Raw genomic sequence first — 22,565 nt, forward strand, 5'->3', positions numbered from 1 at the left:
ATTGGTTAGATTATCTCAATGTGCTTCTCCAGAACTTTGTAAAAAAGGTCTTGTGTCCTGTCACGCACTGTCTTGCTTTGATAGATCCAAAATAAAGAGGGTTAACGCAGAAGAATGATGAAATCACATTTAATAAACACTAGGAATAATACAGATGAAAAACCAGCCTGAAATGTTAGCACAAGACAATGAACAGAAGATAACTGAGTAGTAATATACACAAGATGACAAGGGGCTAATGAGAGACAGGTGAAGGTGATTAGTTGTCATGGAGAATAACAAGGGTTTCTATGGAACAAGACAGCAATGGAAACCAGGGACTAAACAGGCACATCAAGACAAAATAATATAAAAATAAAGTCCTTGAACATAGACACAGGGTAATTGCAACACTAAATCTGTTCATCATATAAAGCAACCATGTCTCTTCAATTAAGCCACTCCATACATATAGTCACATTTTTTTTCGTGATCTATCTAAATAATGATATATTGTTAAAGTAAATATAGCTAATAACTGAGGCGCAAGATGGCAGCAGCTGATTTTGAATGAAACCAGAGACATTAGCATTCAGCATTCTGTGGTGTGATACAAGACACATGAAAGAAGCAGCAGTATCAAATACTCAGATGAGCGGTTATTATGCAGCAATATTATATATTATCGAGGTATAACTGACCTTGGAATTCTGCAATGTCCGAATCAAGCATTTCTGAGTGCCGTGTAATAAACAGGTTTAAAGGAATAGCCTGTTAATATTATTTAAGACAACGTCTCCTCAATCTCATATTGCATAATATTAATTTTGTTTTATTTTTTGTTCCGTTGATTTTTTTTTCTCATCCAACGTTTTTGAGGAGGCACTTCCTCCCTTGCGTTCTCAGAGAAAACGCACCTGGCTCACGTGTGTGTGTGTGTGTGTGTGTGTGTGTGTGTGTGTGTGTGTGTGTGTGTGTGTGTGTGTGTGTGTGTGTGTGTGTGTGTGTTTATTTACTCACTAATCTCCAGCTGTCTCTGTATCCGTCTTTTACAGCGTTCCCTGTAATCTGATTGTGTTGCATTATATTCAGACATCACCTCCACAAATTTACGTGACAAGGTGGAGTGCTGAAAAACAGAGATATAATAATGTACACATAAGCACATGCATCTGGCAGTCATCAGTGAGCAGCAGACTGATGTGTTGACATGCAGAGTCTCACCTGTGTTTTCCGTATCCTCAGATCAGCTGATGGGCATTCACTGTTTACTGCCTCCTGCTCTATGGTCAGCTGGATGCCTTACAAAAGAGGAGACATCCCTGTGGTTATTCATTTACATGCTCTAAAGACAGTAAAACGTATGCCAAATCCCTCAGGAAAGTGTTATGGTGTGTATTGCTATCAGTGCCATGATGTTGTGGGAGAGATGCATCAAATGATGATACCACAATCGCTGAATGCTAAAGATATGACCGGCTCTCTGTTTCTAATGCCAAACAGCTCATTCATGTGTTCAAGACTCAAGATTAGATTATTGTAACGCACTACTTGGAGAATTTGCTTCAGGGTTATTGAATTAGCTACTGAACCAGCTGAAACTTCACTAAATTAGCTGTCTTCTGCGTTTCAGACACATTCAAAATACTGCTAATTACTTATAAAGCTTTAATATGATACCCAGAATATCAGGAAAATCTACAGTAGGGGCAGACCCTCTTCTGTCTGCCTCATAAACTCGGAAATAGCCTTCCTATAGCACGGTTCAGGATTCAGAGAGTTTAGCTTTACACCAAAGACTCATCTCTTGAGTAAGTCAGCTCACAAGTTGTAAGAACAAAGCCAGTGCTGTGTGTGGCTCACAGGTGAAGAGAGACTGCACTGAGTCATGTGGTAACTGTTTCTCTGATGCTTCTGTGTGTAACATGACTATAGCTGCAGTTTAAATGCATGTTTTTGAGGATGAAGGACTCACTCTTTAACTTGGAGCGCACTTTATTAGCCAACTTCTTGATATCTGTCATCAACTCCTCCAACTCTGCTTTTGCTTCTGTTAGAAAATAAAAGAGAGAGACACAGGAATGTTTATATGCACATCATGTCTGATCTTTAACTACTGAAATATTCCAAAATTACTGTATGTAATAATTTCTTGTTGAAATGTGCGATTTGGCTCAAACTTGGTTTTGTGTAGTTCCCCTCGTGTGGTTAGAAAGGTGTGAATGTAATCATTTTTCCGTGTTTTGGGTGAAAAATTCTTGTTGCAATGTGCTATGTTGCATGTGTCTTGTGTTTAAACACACATATGAAGACAGTTACATTTGTAATCACACATTTGTTTGTGATTAATCATGATTAATTGCACCTGAAATTAAATTTTTATATATATTTTTATATTGTAATACTTTCACTTTGAACCTCCAAAATTATGTAGAAACAACATAAAGACAGTGTAATAGCAGGGAGCTTGATTGACAGGTGATCTGACCAATCATACTTCGTCATCCTCCATTTTGTCCGACAAAGCAGTCAGGAGAGTTAGTAGATTAACATGGGAGGATTTGATCTTGAGAAGCGGAGTGTACTGACATCTCTCCGCGGTTGAAACAACATTCCTTCTGATGTTCATTCATGTTTATTTGATGCTATAAATGAACTAGAAGGAAGAGATGATCGGTTCACGAGCAGCTTTAACTGAGGTGACACAGCAGTGGTTCCCAAAGTGGGTGCCATGACAACTGGCTAGGGGTGCCGCAGAATCTCAGCTTTATTTTCCAATTTAAACAGCCTAAAATAACTATCGTACCATATAATAACCTTTTACAGCATCATTTAAAATCATATCAAAACACCAACATATGCATGTCCAAACGAAAAATGAATAAGCGAAAAAACACTGATATATTTCATACATTTAAAGTTGAAATGTTTATTTACCGCTAATTGGATTGTTCTCGGGAGGGAATCGTCCCGCTCGCTCCGCCCTTTGTAATGGTGCGCGCTCAATTTTATATTTCACGTAGATTTACAGGACAGGACAAATTTATAAGTTTAAACAAAAGAAAAGCAGAAATGTCACAGCCCAGAAGACCGACGGACATCAACCCGGGACCACCACCACCAAAAAAAATTAAATTAGAGGGGTTAAAAATTATAATCGCATTCAGGCGTGGGACAGCTAGCATCTCCGATCCATGTAAAACCGTAAGCCAGGTAGCTTTCAGAGTACTGTCTAATTTTATTAAACGAATACCCATCTATCTCAGAATGAAGTAGGCTAATTTATATTAAAAAAACAAATATTCTCAGTTAATGTAGTCTGCATGAAAAGAGAGAGATGTCAGGCGTTCTCATCTCGGCTCATTAAGTGTTAATGTGACCACGCCCACGGAGAGCTCGCACTATTCAAACGCAAATGATCTGAGGCGATCCATGCAAACGTGTCAACACCCACATCAGCTTGATAAAACACACTGAGTTTAATCAGACTTTGTGTGGAATAATACTCCTGGAAAATGTACCTTCAGAAGTGCTGGTATGCAGCTCATTTGCGGGTCATTGTCTTCTCAGGTGTGAATCACGCCCCCATGCATATTGCCTTTCTAAACAAAAAGTGTTTTACAAAATCTAAATCAATGTATTGTTTTATGTGAATGATTAGGCAGGATGATTTTCAGATCATTTTGAAGTAAAAACTCTAGGCGAAAAATCCCATTAGTCAAAAGTCTTCTGGACACATATTTAGTATGTGCTTTGTGGCCTTATTTCAGAAACTTAAATTTTTCATTTTAATTTTTTTTTTTTTTATAACCATGCATAAACATTATTCTCTCAAAATTACAATGTTGCTCACATATTATGGTAGCCCTGTTTGTGATAAATAGAGTGTAATTACACCTTTGCCATTAATATGTTTATAAGCAACTGAAAAAAGCACAATTGTCAGGGCATGTCAGAACATCTCAAGGACCCCAGAAACACCTTAGACCCCAGAGGGTTAAAAAAATTAATATCATAAGTAACCTGCACTGTCCTGTCTGTCAGCGTGTTGTCAGTCTCCTCTCTGCTCCGCTAGGATAACAGGAAAATGGCGCATTAATTGCATTAAAGCATTAAAGGGGTGGTTGAGTATGATTTCACTTTTCTAAATCGAGCAGAGCGTCAGTTCAGATAGGCCACGTAGCCATAGGCTGCGATCAGCTGTCAAATCGCTCCAACCACTACCTTTCTCCTTTTAGACGGGAGGATATATATATGTGGCATTACTGCTCGGTCAGAAGCTCAAACTGCTCGTAACCCTCCCACCCTCACCACTATAATATCAAGCATTTTTCTGTGCACCTTCTGGCTGTCATCTCTTTGTTTCAGATTACCAAGGCTTCAAGTCCTAGCTGTCATGGACATCATCGCCGAGAGTCAGTCATCCTCCTAGCCAAGCTACAGTATAGACGTCCCAGGAATTACTGCTACGTCTACATGTTAAAACCGCTTTGCTTAAAGTCATTACTAAACTGTCTTAATCATCTGTATATCACTCAAGCTGATGGTTCCATAGGGGGTTAATGCTAAAGCTCTGTATGTCATTAATTATGGAGCAAGAACCCCCATAAGGAACCATACTGCCAAAGATAAATTGTGTTCAATAAACTCAAGTAAACTTTTAATTTTAAATAGCATTTATTTTTGTATTGTATTATATTTTTATGCTATAAGTGGTGTTAAAAATTATTCTGCACATTAATGTGCCAATGTGTTATGATGTGGGATGTGGTGGGCTGCTGTTGGCCAGAAAGTCCAGGGCCACTTTTTGGTCCCAGTCCGCCCCTGTCTCTTGCTATTCTGTATTATGTATTAAAAGAAAATGCAATACACCCTGAAATGTTCTCATAATTTATGCATCTTTTACATTTACCCTCATGCCTTGTGAGATGTATACAACTTTCCTGCTTCTGTGAAACGAGCGTGAGACTGAAGTGCTATGCTATCCATCAACACTTCCTGAGTCAGGACAGAGTACAGTCATTTACTGTGGGTAAATTAAAGAACAGAGTAGTCCTGCTGTGATTGTAGGAGAACACTGGAATTTAGTGTGTCAGTCACAAGAGCACAACCCGACCAGACAAGAACTCAGTGTGACGTCTACAGTTGGAGCACATCTGCTTGCACAGAGAGTGTTTTGGTGCAGTTGTGGCTATAGAGCAGTGGTTCCCAACCCTGGTCCAGAAGCAATCCACGGTTTAGATGTGTGAACATGCTACATTTAGGTACATTTAGATTTTTATGTTAATTTTAAGGGGTTAAGAGACTGAACGCCAGTGGGCGGGGTCTATTGGTGTGATGTATAACTATTGTTCCATGTCTTGCTCTGGAGGCGGGCATATACAAATATGTTTCCCCAATGTGACATCACAGATCCCACAATGTCAAACAATCTGTATTGGGAGCTTTATTTAAAAAAAAAGCTATGTTTATAACAGGGAGGGCATTTTAAGCTATGAAACTTGCAGGATATTTTAATACTACAAAGATCTCTTATATGTCAAAATATTAAGGCACATTTTATTTCTCATGCTATGACCCCTTTAAATACAGCTGTCTTGCAAACACGTCACAATATTAGAAAGGCAAGAGAATGATATAGGAAATTATGTAACCAATGTAGTAACAAAATCTGCATACAAATGCACTAAACATTGAGTAAACATTGTACAGACTTTAACACACACAGAAATTCAACTCGTAATATCTGTTGTTGTTAGACTGGGAAAACCCTGACAAACGTCCAGCAAATTTGAGATTTCCTCTGCAAGTCCGTCTGTCCAAGAGCCCATTCAAGCCCATTTCCAATTTTTCCAAATCAAGGCACCAATCACAAACGTTGATGCGGGCTTTACACGATTACGATCGCTCTGGTTGGTTTTAGGTATATCAAATTGCGCCCAGAGGCATTTGAGCGATGTCCGTTGGTGACGCCCCTTTGGAAATGGGCTGTGAATGAACCTTCCCCAGACCCACAGTTACAACTGAGAAGGGTCTGGTGTCAACCAGGCTATGTTGTCTGAAACCGAGTGAAAATTTCACTTCAGTTCTTACTGAGACACACAGATGTTTTGTAATGGTGAAGCTGAATGACAGGACTGTGATCTTTTCCATGTGTGTTTCTGACTTTATGAAGGATGCTGGTGAAAGACTTTATTGTGAGTGTCTTACTCTCATCTGGGTTTGTAGAGGCCAGGATGGTGCTGTGGTTTCTTTTCACTTCTTCTACTTTCTCTGTCAGAGAGTCAATGAACCCTCGAATCTCCTCTACCTGAGAGAGAAGAGGGAAATCAGAACTGATCAAACTCATGTTGTCATTAACACTCAATTAACTCCCACGTCTATACAAGCCAATCAGACACCCACGTGGTGCTGAGCAATCGTAGCACATTATTTCTTCAACCAATTTCCAAGGATTTAAACTTCTACCTCAGCCTCAATGTTTACTACGGTGAAGGAATAAGACCCAGAGAAAGATCCCATTTCACAGAAACTCAGACACAGAGATGCAGTGTGCCTCCTACATCAAACACAAGTAATCATATGTGAAACCAGACTATCCACTCAATTAAATCTTAGTATGCAAATGTATGCATGTGTGTCTTAAATAGGCTATAACATGTATACAAAATAATAATAATAAACTAGTATATTGAAGCTGCCAGCAAACCCACAGAACTGATATTCATGGCACAAGTAAAGTGGCAATCAGTGTTATTTCATAAACAGAACACAACTGCAGACTTGATTTAAACTCTTCTGTGTGTCTGTTCTATAGCAGTCTTGATGTGTCTAATGTGATGTGTGGTCTTCATTTTGCATTATTATTATTATTATAGTCTTTCTGTGTGTGGCTGATTAGGAAACAGAACCCAGCAGAACTCAGGACATCTGTGTCATGTATTGTCTGTGCAGTTTTGGTTCTTTGAGATTGGTTTCAATCTCTGTGTTTAGTTCTGGGTTTTCTGGAATACCCCCGTTTATCCTGTGTGCCTTTAGTTAGTTAGTAAGTTAGTAGGCTAAGTTATTTAGTAAATACAAAAGACTAAGGCCGTTTGCGAATAGTGCCTCACCTCAACTCTCTTTCTTGCAAACCTAGCCCTGATAGTCTGGATAAGTTTGAGGATTTTCAGTGTATTTCATTAGTAAATAGGCAATGTAAATATGCAAACCTGCTCAAAGAACTCGTCCATGAAACCCTTTTCAATAACAACGACCACCTCATCCGCCTCTTCCGGGTCTTTTCCCTGATGAACAAAAATACAGCTAGTAAGTGAAGTAGTTCAGGAAAATTATGAGAAGAGTGTTGGAGTGTGGAAATCTGAAGTCACTTGTACTTTTGAAACAGCTAATATTGGTGATAAAAGTAATGATCGCTTTTTTGTTTCACAGACAGAGGAAGAGGGAATTGGTCATGGAATTGAGAAAGGAGGTGAAGATGATGATATTCAATTCAATTCAAGTTTATTTGTATAGCGCTTTTCACAATACATATTGTTTCAAAGCAGCTTTACAGAAAATGCATTTCAAAAATATACATACAAAAATACAGTTAGTTAATCATAAAATTTAGGGCATAACATATCGCCGGCGTTGGGTCGTCTCTTCACAGGCGTCGAGTCGTTCACAGGCGTCGAGTCTCCATGAGAGGCTGGATACATAACTGGAGCTGACGAACTCTATTTGAGTTATAGGGACAGGCGTCCCGAGATAACAACAAAAAGGGCAGATGGGAAATAATTAGCGTAGCTGCTGTTCATAATATGAATGCATTTGATCTGATTTAACTGTAGTATAAAAGGTATGAGATGCATCATGTGAATGCTTGGCTAAAGAGATGCGTCTTTAATCTAGTTTTAAACTGGGAGAGCGAGTCTGAACCTCGGACAATATCAGGAAGGCTATTCCAGAGTTTAGGAGCTAGATGTGAAAACGCCCTCCCTCCTTTAGTGGACTTAGTTATCCTCGGTACGACCAGAAGCCTCGAATTTAGCGATCTTAAAGAGTGCGACGGATTATATGGCGATAGAAGATCTCTTAAATACACAGGAGCTAAACCATTTAGGGCTTTATAGGTCAGTAACAATACTTTGTAATTGATACGGAACTTAATAGGTAACCAGTGTAGAGATGATAAAATTGGTGTTATATGATCATATTTTCTTGACCTAGTAAGAACTCTAGCAGCTGCATTTTGGACTAACTGTAGCTTGTTTACGGAGGATGCAGGACAACCAGCTAATAAAGCATTACAGTAATCTAGGCCGTTTCTCAATACCAAGTACGCAAACTTCGGACTTGCGTCCTTGGTAGTTCAGACTTGCCAAGTTCGACTTAGGAGAACGAACTCCCGAGGACGAGAGGACGCAAGTCCGGTTATTCTGCAAATGGGACAGCAGCGTTCTTGATCGCGTCACTCAGCACGCTCTGGCTACTCCGGTTATCTCTTTATGTAGGCTATTTTAGGCAACAAAAACGAAATCTGGTATAAAACAACACTCTGCCTCTTTTCATTTAAAAAAAAAAATCTTAAACACATTAAATGGCCACACAAATGTGGTTCAGGCAACGTGTACATTGATTATCTTCACTGCATATATTTATAACAACACGAAATATAAAACGCAACCCTGCTTCTTTTTGTTTTCATTTTAAAAATATGAAACATTATTGAACATTAAAACTGACATTTAAAAAACAGAGACGGGGTTGTGTCATTTTATTTTATTATACATGTACAGTGAAGAGAATGTATAATTAAATAAATATAAAAAATATTATATATATTTTAAAATAGGCTATATAACTATCAGCCTAAAATAAAATTACACAATTGACTCTTTTTGTTAAATGTCAATTTTAATGATCTGATATCCAGTATAAAAGTATAAGTAAATAAAAATAAATAAAGCAAACAATTTAGTCAAACATAAGTCAGCTTAAAATAGCCTATAGCTCAAGTTAAATAGCCTAAATATATACAATTATGAAACTTCACTTTGCCCTCAGCCAAAACGAGTTGCCATGGAACAAATTATAGATTAATGAGACCAAAGATCGCCCGTTAGATATACACAAGACAAATAATATCTCATGTTTAACCACTAGACTAGAGACACCAGAGCCAGCGGCAAACACCAGAAGCACTAGCCGAGGTAAAGTTGTTCCAGTCGGGGTTATTGAGCGCTGAACGCCCGGTGATCGCCTGGATCTCACAACTCCGAAAACGTCAGATACATTTTTCAAATAGGCGCTATCTTTATAAATAAACCACAGATTTGACCTTTAAACAACTACATTCTCGACTGAAACACTCTTAGAATTACATTTCGTGACACGATAACAGTAGTATTTTGATATTACGCGGGTTTTCTCCTCTGCCATTGACGCTTGCTGGTGGGACGAGATGCATTCTGGGATACCTGTCTGTCTCAAGTCTGCACAAGTCACCTCTACATGCATCCTCGGTAAAAGGGGCGGATCAAGAACACATCCGGGGATTTGAACTGGACTTGGCTAGATGTGAACTTTTGAATTGGGACAGTACTTGGGCAGCGACTGATGACGTTTCACAAGTCCACAAGAACACAAGTACAGACAAGAACGCATATTGAGAAACGGCGCTAGTCTCGAGGTCATGAATGCATGAACTAACTTTTCTGCATCAGAAACTGATAGCATATTACGTAGCTTAGCAATGTTTCTAAGGTGGAAAAAGGCTGTTCTTGTGACATTTGAAATATGATTTTCAAAAGACAAGTTGCGGTCTAGTATAACACCCAGGTCTTTTACTGTAGAGGATAAAGTAACAGGACGTCCATCTAGATTAAGGTTGTATTGTAAGAGGTTTTGTGGGCAGTTTTTTGGACCAATCAGTAATACCTCCGTTTTATCTGAATTTAATAGAAGAAAATTACACGTCATCCAATATTTTATATCTTTAACACACTCTGTCATTTTAGATAATTTAGTGTTATCATCTGGTCTTGATGAAATATATAATTGAGTGTCATCAGCATAACAGTGGAAACTTATTCCATGTTTTCTTATAATATTACCAAGTGGCAGCATGTAAATTGAGAATAGCAGGGGGCCTAATACAGATCCCTGCGGCACTCCATAATTTACTGACGTTATCTTTGATTTTTCCCCATTTAAATGGACAAAATGGTAACGGTCTGATAGGTACGATCTAAACCAGCTTAATGCCTGTCCCTGAACACCAGTGTAATTTTGAAGTCGATCTAAGAGTATTTTATGATCTATAGTGTCAAACGCAGCACTAAGATCGAGTAAAACTAGTATTGAGATACAGCCTTGGTCAGAAGCTAAAAGTAAATCATTTGTAATTTTAACCAGCGCAGTTTCTGTGCTATGATGTCGCCTGAATCCAGACTGAAACTTTTCATAGATATCGTTTTCTTGCAAGAAAGAGCACAGTTGAGCAGACACAACTTTTTCTAGTATTTTAGACATAAATGGAAGATTTGAAATGGGTCTGTAATTTGCTAGGTTATTTGGATCTAATTGTGGTTTCTTAATAAGAGGTTCTATAACTGCCAGCTTGAATGTTTTTGGAACATGTCCTAAAGATAGAGACGAGTTAATAATATTGAGAAGAGGCTCTTCCACTACAGGTAACACTTCTTTCAGTAGTTTAGTGGGTATTGGATCTAATAAACATGTTGTTGTTTTAGATGCAGTGATAAGTTTATTTAGCTCTTCCTGTCCTATAGTTGTAAAGCGCTGTAGTTGTTCTTGAGGGGCGATAATTGAGGCTGAATCATAAGACGCTATCAAAGATTGTACATTTACAATTGTGTTTCTGATGCTTTCTATTTTCTCAGTGAAGAAATTCATGAAATCATTACTATTAAAATGTAACGGAATATTTTGTTCAGGTGATGTCTGTTTATTTGTTAATCTAGCCACAGTGTTAAATAAAAACCTTAGATTGTTTTGGTTATTTTCTATTAGTTTGCGGAGATGCTCAGCCCTGGCTGCTTTTAGAGCCTTTTTATAACGTGACATACTGTCTTTCCACGCGATTCCACGCGATATGTCAGATATCTTTTCTCAGTGTACAGATGAACAGCTGTACACTAAAAGAAATCAATGCTTTTCTGGATGAAACCTTTGGCAGAACATTTTAAGTGAGAGAGTTTTTCCCAGATGTTAACAAGTTCTTAAATGTAGTAATGAAAATACAGAAATCAGTAGGTTTTGATGAACTTTGCAGAAGAAAAAGGTTTAGAATAGAGAAAATTGTAACAAAATTAAGGAGAGGAAAATGTCCAATTAAAGGACTAGTAATTGTCCAATGTTTAATGTCACAAAGTGTGAATCTTCTCTTCTATTGTAAATTGGTTTTCACTTCTTGTCATGGGTGCTGGGATAAAAAGGGATCCAAGAGCAGATTCGCATATAACTCAATTTATTGTGCAAAAAGCAAAGAAAAGAAACAAAACACAAATAGAAATTACAGCCGAGCAACCAAGCGAAGGGCAGGACAGCGGCAAAATCCAAGGGGAAGGCAGGGGTCAAAACCAGAGGTAGATCCAGAGCCTCGGGGGTAGAGGCAAGTCAATAGTCCAAAACAAGAGCAGAAGATCAAAACCAGGTGAGCAAGCCGAAACAGGATTGAGAACAGGGACTGGGCAAATCAGAGGGGAAAAAAAACAAGATTAAATAAACAGACAAGGAATGTTTGCTAGGCACAACTAGATCAAGGCTGGTTTTAGGACAGTAGTAAAACGGACGGACACACTGACAGAGAAGCAAAGAAAAAGAGAAGCATAAGTAGTGGAGAAAATCAATGCAAAAATGGGAGACAGTTGTGTGTAAGAAGAGCACAAGCACTGATTAGAATGAGGTGCAGCTGTGATGGCAGAGTGAGAGAAACTGACAATTAAGACACAAAAGAGTCCTGACAGTACCCCCCACCCCAGGAATACCACCAGGCTTCCCATGATGACGGGCAGATCAATGGTATTCCTCAATAAGAGAGCGGTCCAGAATGTCCCGAGTCGGGACCCAACATCTCACCTCCGGACCGTACCCCTCCCAATCAACCAGATACTGGTATCCCCTGCCCCGACGCCTGGATGCGGGAGCAACCGGGCTGATCACCTTAACAATGGGGTATGGCCCAATGAACTGCGGTGCCAACTTCTTGGATGGCACCTTAAGAGGCAGGTCCTTGGTGGAGAGCCATACCTTTTGTCCACAGATGTACCTGGGTGCCTCAGCCCTACGACGGTCCGCCAATCTCTTGGTGCGTTCGCTGGTTCTCAGAAGTGCTTCCCTGGCCCTCCTCCAGGTCCGTGGATCAGAAAGACGTGGCCCACGATTGCCCGGGCCCTGGCTGAGGGAAGTTTAGGGAGAGGAATGAAGTGGACTTGGCAGCCAACGTGTCACCCAGGAGGACAGACCAGCCTGGATGAGTGACCCCACTCCAGAACCCCTGGCCGAACTGACTCCGGAACAAACAGCAGACCTGCCAGGCCCCCTTTCGGTACCTCTGCCCCCGACTGAGCCTGCCTGACGTTCTTCGATGCCCCAGGTGATGGACCCCACCACACAACCAGGAGAAAGGATGGTGTCTGGCGGAATTGGGTCCTCCGGAGCAGGAAACTAATGTGAGAGCGCGTCAGGCTTAACGTTTTTGGAGCCCGGCCGGTAAGGCAAAGTAAAATTAAAGCGGCCGAAGAAAAGTGCCCAGCGAGCCTTCCTGGAATTCAGTCGTTTGGCTGTTTGGATATATTCCAAGTTCCGGTGGTCGGTCCAGACCAGAAATGGCTCTGCCGAACCCTCCAACCAGTGGCGCCACTCCCCCAAAGCCAGCCACACAGCCAACATCTAAAGATTGCCGATGTCGTAGTTCCGTTCTGTGGGAGACAATCGGTGTGAGAAATATGCACAAGGATGCAATTTGTCGTCAAGAGAGGATCGTTGAGACAGAACCGCTCCGACACCTACCTCTGACGCATCTACCTCCACAACAAACTGCTGGGTAGGATCCGGAGTTATTCAAATAGGTGCAGATGAAAACCGCCTCTTAAGTTTATCAAAGGCCGCCTGAGCGGCTGAGGACCAGTAAAACTGTTTCTTTGTGGAGGTTAATGCTGTCAGATGAGCCGCCACCTGGCCAAAATTACGGATAAAACGCCTGTAGAAATTAGCAAATTCAATAAAACTTTGCAGTGACTTTCTGTTGCCAGTTGTGGGCCAGTCGGAGATGGCCTCTACCCTCGCAGGATCCATGTGGATCCCCTCCACCGAGACGATCTGTCCTAAGATTGGAACTGACTGGTTGTGGAAGGAACACTTCCCCGCCTTAGCAAACAGTTGGTTCTCTAGCAGCCGCTGCAATACTCGTCTGACGTGCTGAATGTGTACCTGGAGGGAACGAGAGAAAAATCAAGACTTCATCCAGATACACAAAGAGAAATTTGTTGATCATGTCTCTCAGCAGCAAGTTATTGAAGAGTGCCTAGAAGACGGCTGGGGCATTAGTCAAACCGAAGTGAAGGACCCTGTACTAAAAATGCCCCGTGGGGTTATTAAAAAGCCGCCTTCCATTCGTCCCCCTCCCTGATCCGGACCAGATGATATGCATTGCGGAGGTCCAACTTCGTGAAGTACCTTGCCCCCTGCAGGATCTCGAAGGCTGATGACATCAACGGCAGGGGATACCTGTTTTTAATGGTGATGTCATTCAGCCCCCGATAATCAATGCAAGGGACCATCCTTTTTCTTCACGAAGAACCGCCAGAGAGGAAGAAGGACAAATAACACCGGCTGCCAGAGACTCCGACAAATACTTCTCCATTGCTGCCCGTTCGGGAGCAGACAATGAGAACAATCGTCCCTTGGGCGGAGAAGTGCCAGGGAGAAGATTCATGGCACAATCATAGGGACAGTACGGAGGAAGAGATGCGGCCTTGCAGTGACTGAAGACCGCTCACAAATCATGGTAGACCTCAGGGACTCGGGAGAGATCAATCTTCTCCTCCTGCAACACAGGGAGGGAAGAGACAGAAGACAAGGCAGACACAAGACAATGGGCGTGACAATAGGGACTCCATGATATAATAGTGTTTTCAGACCAGTTAATGTGTGGATTGTGATTGGTTAACAGGAGTGAGAGGTGAGTGACAAAGAATACTATTTCCTCTCTATGATTACCAGAGTTAAGTTCTAGTTAGTTCTAAAGGAACTGTGGTCTGAGAAATGGTGGTAAGTTCTCTACCATCTAAAGCGTGAGCAGTAAGGACAGGAGAGAGAGACTGAAAAGAAATGGCTCTTTTTAAAGCCCAAGAAAAATCAATAAAATTCCCTTCGGCTCCCGAGTCAATGAGGGCAGAGAGTTGATGGACAGCACCTTTATATGTGACTGAGACTGGGACCATAGAGCGGGGACCAGTAGATGGGGTAGTGGAAGTAGCGCTCGCCAGCATCCCCTTGCTTACTAGTGAGCGTTGGCTTTTGCCGGACAGGAAGAAGCAAAATGTCCAGATCGACCACAGTAGACATAATCCTTTGGACAGACGTTTATGTTTCTCCTCTACAGATAAATGGCACCTGCCCAACTGCATTATGCTTTATCTCATCCTCCAGCCCCTCCACAAACCTGGCCACCAATGCTGCGTCATTCCACTTACTTTAATGCAGCAAGAGTGCGAAACTCAATGACGAAATCCGCCACCGAACGTATCCCCTGATGCAGCGGTGCCAACAACCGCGATGCCTCTTTACCGAGCGTTCAAATATCTTGATGAACTCTGCTTTAAAGCTGGAAAAATCCTTACAACATGCTGCCTCTGCAGCCCAAACAGAAGTGGCCCATTCCCGAGCCTGGCCGGCGAGAAGGGAGATGACAAACGCCACTCTGGCTGAGTCTGATGCGTAAGTGAGGGGTTGCAAAGAGAAAAATCACCTCACACGGTATAATGAATGCACGACACACTGTACGCTCACTGGAATAATTAGAAGGATTGTTGATGCATGGTTTAGGGGTCACAGTAGAACGTTCGGTGGCTGGCGAAAAAGGATTACGTTCAGTCTGCATCTGGCAAACAGTCTCTGTAAGCTCAGTGACTCGGCTGACTAACGTGTCCATGGCTTGATGAGCAGCCGCCAACTCGCCCTGATGCTGTCCCAGCAGCGCACCCTGCGCTTCCACAGCCGAGCGTAACTGCGATTGATCTGCTGGATCCATCCTGGTCAATGTGTACTGTTATGGGTGCTGGGATAAAAAGGGATCCAAGAGCAGATTAGCAGATAACTCAATTTATTGTCCAAAAAGCAAAGCAAAGAAACAAAACACAAATATAAATTGCAGCCGAGCCACCAAGCGAAGGGCAGGACAGAGGCAAAATCCAAGGGGCAGGCAGTGGTCAAAACCAGAGGCAGATCCAGAGCCTCGGGGGTAGAGCCAAGTCAATAGTCCAAAACAAGAGCAGAAGATCAAAACCGGGTGACCAAGCCGAAACAGGATTGAGAACAGGGACTTATGGGCAAATCAGAGGGAAAAAACAAGATTAAATACATATGCCGAGCCACAGGAGAAGAAATCCTCATCGCCAAAAAAGTCCAAAATAGACCGTAAAATGAAACGTGACTAATGTCGGGATAGTGGATCCCCTCCACCGAGACGATCTGTTCTAAGAACAGAACTGACTGGTTGTGGAAGGAACACTTCCCCGCCTTAGCAAACAGTTGGTTCTCTAGCAGCCGCTGCAATACTCGTCTGACGTGCTGAATGTGTACCTGGAGTGAAAGAGAGAAAAATCAGGACTTCATCCAGATACACAAAGAGAAATTTGTTGATCATGTCTCTCAGCAGCAAGTTATTGAAGAGTGCCTGGAAGACGGCTGGGGCATTAGTCAAACCGAAGTGAAGGACCCTGTACTAAAAATGCCCCGTGGGGTTATTAAAAAGCCGTCTTCCATTCGTCCCCCTCCCTGATCCGGACCAGATGATATGCATTGCGGAGGTCCAACTTCGTGAAGTACCTTGCCCCCTGCAGCATCTCGAAGGCTGATGACATCAACGGCAGGGGATACCTGTTTTTAATGGTGATGTCATTCAGCCCCCGATAATCAATGCAAGGGACCATCCTTTTTCTTCACGAAGAACCCCGCCCCCGCCAGAGAGGAAGAAGGACAAATAACACCGGCTGCCAGAGACTCCGACAAATACTTCTCCATGGCTGCCCGTTCGGGAGCAGACAATGAGAACAATCGTCCCTTGAGCGGAGAAGTGCCAGGGAGAAGATTCATGGCACAATCATAGGGACAGTACGGAGGAAGAGATGCGGCCTTGCAGTGACTGAAGACCGCTTCCGTTCTCCAGTTCCGTTCTCATCGCCAAAAAAGTCCAAAATAGACTGTAAAATGAAACGTGACCAGAGATTTTAAAAAACATGAGTTAATGTCGGGATAGCTTTTCCCAGGTGGAAAGACTTAACGCAGGAGAAAGATTTCAAAAGAGACGCTGAAGTTGCCTGCGTTCTTCTCGACAGGTAAGTCAATGTTACAGTCTTAATTAAACAGGCTCTTTGATGAATAGCAGCTATTAGGGGTGGGCGCTATACCGGTATGAACGTGACAACCGGTATTATGTTGTGCCATGATATGGATTTTGCGATACCGAGAATACCGTTTGATATTCATAAATAAAAAATTTGTAGTTATATTGTTTTGTTCAATTTGGTGCTCTTTTACAACTTTTAACACTACTAATGACGACACAGAATCGAGGCTGTACTGAACGTTTAACCTTCTCCTCTACTGTGTCCAACTCGCGGGATGCACAGGCATTAATAATCAAACACCGAGAGCATGGTAACAGTCCAAGTTAATAGAGCACAAACCCGCCTCCTTAAACACAACAGCAAGAAAAGGCGCATATTTGCAAACGCGTGAGATTTAACAGAGCTGCCAACGCATTCCACGCGCCGCAGGAATTTTTTACGTGCGTAACGCGTCTTTGCATTTACTTAACATTGAAATCACTCGCGCCTGACGCGCTATTCGTGTCCGGTGTGAACGCACCATTACACACCACGTAAATGTGACATATCCTATAGCGCATCAGTTCAAGCGGCACGCGAACCGATCATCTCTAGGCTACTAGTAAATAAATACGAATGAACAATGTTGAGAGATACATACAACTTACCGAAATGTATATTCCTCATATAATATCGATCAATCAGTGTTTTTCAACTGCGAAAAGAGGTAAATAACAGCTGGAGAACAATTATGTCACATAACAGTTACCTCAGGAAAGCCAATTAATGACCATAGCCTATATAGAAGGTTAGGTGGCTTGAAAAAAAGAGCTATATAGAGTATTTTGCTAAATATGTGCACTATAATACATATTTATTATATATTTTTTTACTTCATTAAATAAAGTTGTTATAATAAACGCATTATATTTAATTTGAGTAATTCTTAACCTTAAATGATAGGCTACTACCAGCTGATATAGGGCTATCTGTGTTTACAGCATTAGGTTAGGGTTTTTTTTATTGAGAAAATTATCACCCATCTTGTGTACCTAATATTTATCCAAATGAGTCAATATTATCAAATCACAAGAATTTAATTGAAATCGTGAAATTTGTGTCAAGCAATAATACAAAACCAAAGCTTACCAGAAATTGTAGGTACCATGTAAACATTGTACCCCCATTAAATTGTAAAAGATTTTTCATTTCTATGTCCAATGTAATCCCTCACCTTTTTCTAGTTATGTAGGGTTTAAATGCATATTATGCCTGTCATTTAACTAAGGTGGAAATGTGATTCCAAATTTTTTTCTCATATCGCAATATAATATCGATATCGTCCGGACATCGAAAAATATCGTGATATGTATTTTTGCTCATATCGCCCACCCCTAGCAGCTATTGAGTAAAGTAGAGAAGGCGCTAAACACATCTAGCTTCTCTTTTCTGCCTTTGGAAACTTTCAATTCTATCAAGATCGTCTCTTGTAGCTGCCGGGCATCTTTGTCGTCGTGGTATTGACTCTCGCTCTCCTCCTCTTCCTCGTCGTCCACCTCCTCGCCTAGATCCCACCGATCCACTGCCTCTCTGTCCTCTTCCTCTTCCTCTCCCTACTGTTGAATCATCTGATGATGATATCTAACAATGCACGTACTTCAGAAAATATAACGAATAAAGAAGGCATAACTACTAATTACAATAGTTCATGTTTTTCACATTCAGTAATTCATACTGTAAAATTTGTTTGTTCGTTGTGTCAAGTTGCAGTTTGTTTGAAATAACAAACCTGTTCACCCGAAGGATAACTCGATGAAGTGCTATTAGAAGACATCCTGTCATAGCTTTTTGGTACATAACGGCTATAAGCAGTCTTTCTATATGGGAAAGAATGGTCCACCAACAGCATATAGTTCATTGTTTAATGAAGGCTGTGCAAACTCCCCCACACTGATGCCTCTCCTAAGATGCCTTATTTAGATTTTAGCATGCGATAAATTCATTATAACTCCCAAAGCCCCGTTACATGTTTCTGGTTACAAAAACACCTCGAATCCATTTTGATACAATCCAGCATCTCAGCAGATCACTTTTCCAGCCATTTATTCAAAATACAGAGCAAGGAGCCCTCTACTCGGACAGCACGCAAAATACGCATACTCTTTACTCTGTCTGATTATTTGTAAACTCGTGAAATTATATTTTATTAAAAAAGTTTGTGAGGAACATGTTCAAATGATCTCTCCAATCAGCACGAGAGGATGCCTATATGTAGCCGACTCAGCAATGTTCCTCGACAGTTTTCTGCATACCCTGACTCCTCACACTTGGCTGTTTTCCTATCCCAGCCCAAGTACTCTGGGTTCGGGACAAAATACCCAGTTCAGAGCCCTTTCCTCGGACAGCATGCCAGATACACATACTCTTTACTCTTTACTCTGGCTGATTATTTGTAAGTGTGAACTCGGGAACACCATCTAGTGTCCAAGCTGTGCACTTGTATTTGTTTTTTTTCTGTGAACATCTTCTTAAAACAACAATATAAATACGATTCAGAAAATAATTGCATTAGGAGTAGAAAAAATAAAAGAAGAAAAAAAGTAAAGAAAAATAAATTGATGCATGCCGTAGAATCACAATAGCAAAAAATGTGAATGCACAGAATTTCTGCAGCAAATTGGTGTGTTTTAGAAGAGTGTTTGGAGAAGAGAAATAGAGTTGTTAGCAGAGCAAAACCACAAACTACACGCCCTTATGCACCTTCCATTTATGATTAAACTAATCCTTCAAGTGTGTAAATGAATAATCATATCTTGTGCATGTAGTTTGGATCTGCCTTTCCTTTTTTGTGGAATTTAACCTTGTTTCCTTCTCGCTGATTCTCTTTTTGAGTTGTGATCCTCATTCTGGGCCTCTGTCTGATCTGTGACTGAAGACTTCACTTCAACAGGATTCATCTTAGGTAAATGAACTTCGAGTTACTATAGCTTATCAGACTTAACTACTGAATGGACACTGACAACAGCACCAATCCCACATCAAAAATAAGGAACAGTGTGAAAGATGCTCGGGACAGCTGACAGGATTGCTGTCACTTGGGTCATCACAAAAGTATATCATTTGAGCACATTTTGAAGTCTTTCCAATGTAGGCTACACATTCAAGCACAAGACGACACGTTAGAGAACTCAATCCATCACTCACGCAATGTGTGACAATTCAGCTGTGCTTTTTATAATATTAGACACTATGAATATTAGTGGCCACAACCAAAAAGTGAAATGTTCAAATTAAAGTAGGGACTCCAAGGACAGCGAAACAAAGTGAAGAAGCCAAAAAGGTCTTAGACAAACTTTCTACCAGATCACCCTTCAGGAAAAGACCAGAAAACACTGGAACACGAAAGGGAACTGATATGCCTGGAGATGAAAACGAGGAGTCCAGACATGAGCGTTGTGAATGCAGCACATATTCTCTCCGGAGACAGGAGATAGTTGAAAATGAGCCTCCAGTTTCTGAAATGAAAAAGAGGTGGCCGGCTATTTTTTGTGAGAGACAGGTAAAGTCGCACACTGCTGAAAATGGTGTTTAGATGAATATGTAAATACTTTTTTGCAGTGTTGTTTAACATGTTGCTGTTATGTTTGTGTCATTTAATGTAATTACTTTAGATCAGTGCAGAATTCAACAGACTAATGTCGCTGGACCTGAGCAAGTCCTTTTATGAGGGTCTTTATGAGGGTCTTGACCGGCATCTACCAAAACTGCTGTGCCTGTACCGTTCAAAGCGCTGTGCTGAGATTGCAGAAATGAGGACACACCCACCGCTAGCCTAGCTTAGCACAAAGACTGGAGGTAAATGGCTCCAGCTAGCATACTGCTCCCAATAAGTGACAAAATAACGCCAACATTTTCTTATTTACACAGTGTGTACAAATAACAAGGTCACATGAGACACAGCCATCTTCTAACCGTATACTGGGAACTATATTCTCAGAAGGCGAAGCACTGGAGCCGTTTACCTCCAGTCTTTGTGCTAAGCTAGGCTAGCGGTGGGTGCGTCAGACAGAGTTACGGCATGCACGGAGATTAAAAGGGTGTGTATGGACTTATCTAACTCTGGGGGATACGGGGAATAAGCTAAAGTCCCAAAAAGTCAGCGTGTTCCTTTAAATATAATGTAATATCAGCAATAGCACTCTACGGACTGTATTTGTTTCCCTTGGGGACATCTTAAAAATCAATTTGCATGGACTCTCAGTGATAAAACCCATGCATTTGGATGATGATTTATTCATAGTGGAGGAGCAAGTTCATCACATACTAGCCCTTGTAAATGTTGAAATTTCCGTACATCCCCATGAAAAACAATTACTGTCCAAATAAAGTTGATGCTTGAGAGATATTCTCAAAGTGATTGAAATGGGTATTCGAGCACCACTTGTCATAAAAGACATGTTGGTAGCACTTTACAATCGATACTCATGTTGTGTTTAAGTCTTTGAGCTTCAGGTTTGTATGTGTGAAAGCACATTTTGAAGTTTGTCATTTTTTATACAGCACACAGATTCCGAAGATGATGTGATCAAGGGCATGACTCTAGGAATCATCACAGTGGTGGAAGATGTGGCAGACCCCATTCCAAGCAACCCAAGTGATGTGGCCCGTGTACTCCAGGAAGCAGTTGTTCTGCGGGGACTTGGTGACATACCAAATGCGTATGTGAATATGATGGGATTGCTTTATACTCTCAATATAAAATATATATATATGTATAAATATATATATATATATAAAAAGCCGCCACCCCGTTGCCTTTCGGGTTCCTGTGCACGACGGGCAATAACGTAACCCGCTTTGACTGTCGAGAGGGCAATACAGCCCTATGTATCACTCGATTTTATTTAACCAAATGTTTTTTTAACAAAAAATGTTATTTATCTGATTCATCCAACCCTATACTGCACTCTTTTACTAATACTATATTATATTTCATGAGTTTCGTGGTCATCGGATGAATTCTCTAGGAGAAGTGTTTCAAATGCCAGAACATGCGTTTCCATACAACCCATAATAGCCGACTTCCTGTTGGACTGGCGTAGAACTTAAGAGCACGAAAGTTGTTCGGCCCGATGAGATCTATATGTGTACCGAGTTTCATATTATTACATGCAAGCGTGTTTGATGTACGGACAAGTGTTTGAATCCCATTCCAGGGGGCCCTGCCGAGCCCCCCTGCCACGCCCGGGTACCAGCTTCAGCGCGGCCCTGATGGCCGCAGGTTCTGACATTTGTGCAAAGTTTCAAGAGTTTTTGAGCACGTTAAGGCCCCCAAAAGTGCCCAAAAGGTAGTAAAATAATAATAAAGAAGAAGAAGAAGAAGAATCCTAAGAAAAACAATAGGGCCTTCGCCTTTTCAAGGCTTGGGCCCTAATTACCCCAAAAACCTCAGATACTCTTTAAGCCGCGTTTCCACCGCGGGAACTTTCCCCAGGAACTAGGAACTTTGGGGTGGTACTCGGTGTGTTTACACCGCAGGAACCAGGGTCTAAATGAAGTTCCGGGTAAATATTTCCCCCTCAGAAAGTCCCTGCTGGCGAGGTAGTACTTTTTCAAAGTTCAGGAACTTTCGGGGGTGGGACTTGTGCGCTGAACATGCTGATTGGTTGTGTTCACGATGCATTTTGACTGGATGACTCCACGCAGCATTCTATTTTAACCGGCATTTTTAAAAATCTATTGCGGTTCGTGGTTTCATGCGCGAGAGTTGTCCGTCTGCAAATATGGAATTTAATTATTTTTTTTTAAACACAGCTGGACCGACGACGAGGTTACGTATTTGTGTAACAGGAAATTTTTTGCGCGTTCGTCCCAGCCATCTCACATTCATGTCCGCAATACATCACAAACACAACTGCAGCACAATTTTAATCTCCTCCATACTTATTATAAATGTGGCGCTCAAAACTGATTACTGTGCGTCGCAGACTGGGAGGAGCAGACGCGCGCAGTTTATAATCTTCCCGGTAC

The 22,565-nt window shown here is 41.3% G+C and overlaps 1 protein-coding gene across 2 annotated transcripts in view; it reads right to left on the minus strand.

Annotated features, from left to right (window-relative positions):
• The window catches only part of stx1a (syntaxin 1A (brain)), a 41,805-nt gene that overhangs the window by 16,674 nt on the left and 2,566 nt on the right, over positions 1–22,565 (minus strand). For both annotated transcript variants that reach the window (XM_079608891.1, XM_079608892.1), the window contains exons 2-6: positions 7,191–7,265; positions 6,190–6,289; positions 1,955–2,029; positions 1,204–1,280; positions 1,000–1,108 (exon numbers count right to left, since the gene is read on the minus strand). In XM_079608891.1, coding sequence (XP_079465017.1) covers positions 1,000–1,108; positions 1,204–1,280; positions 1,955–2,029; positions 6,190–6,289; positions 7,191–7,265 — 436 coding nt within the window. The remainder of the gene's footprint in view (positions 1–999; positions 1,109–1,203; positions 1,281–1,954; positions 2,030–6,189; positions 6,290–7,190; positions 7,266–22,565) is intronic.

This window comes from Phoxinus phoxinus (genome assembly GCF_949152265.1).
Source record: "Phoxinus phoxinus genome assembly, chromosome: 4".
NCBI classification, from domain to species: Eukaryota; Metazoa; Chordata; class Actinopteri; order Cypriniformes; family Leuciscidae; genus Phoxinus; species Phoxinus phoxinus.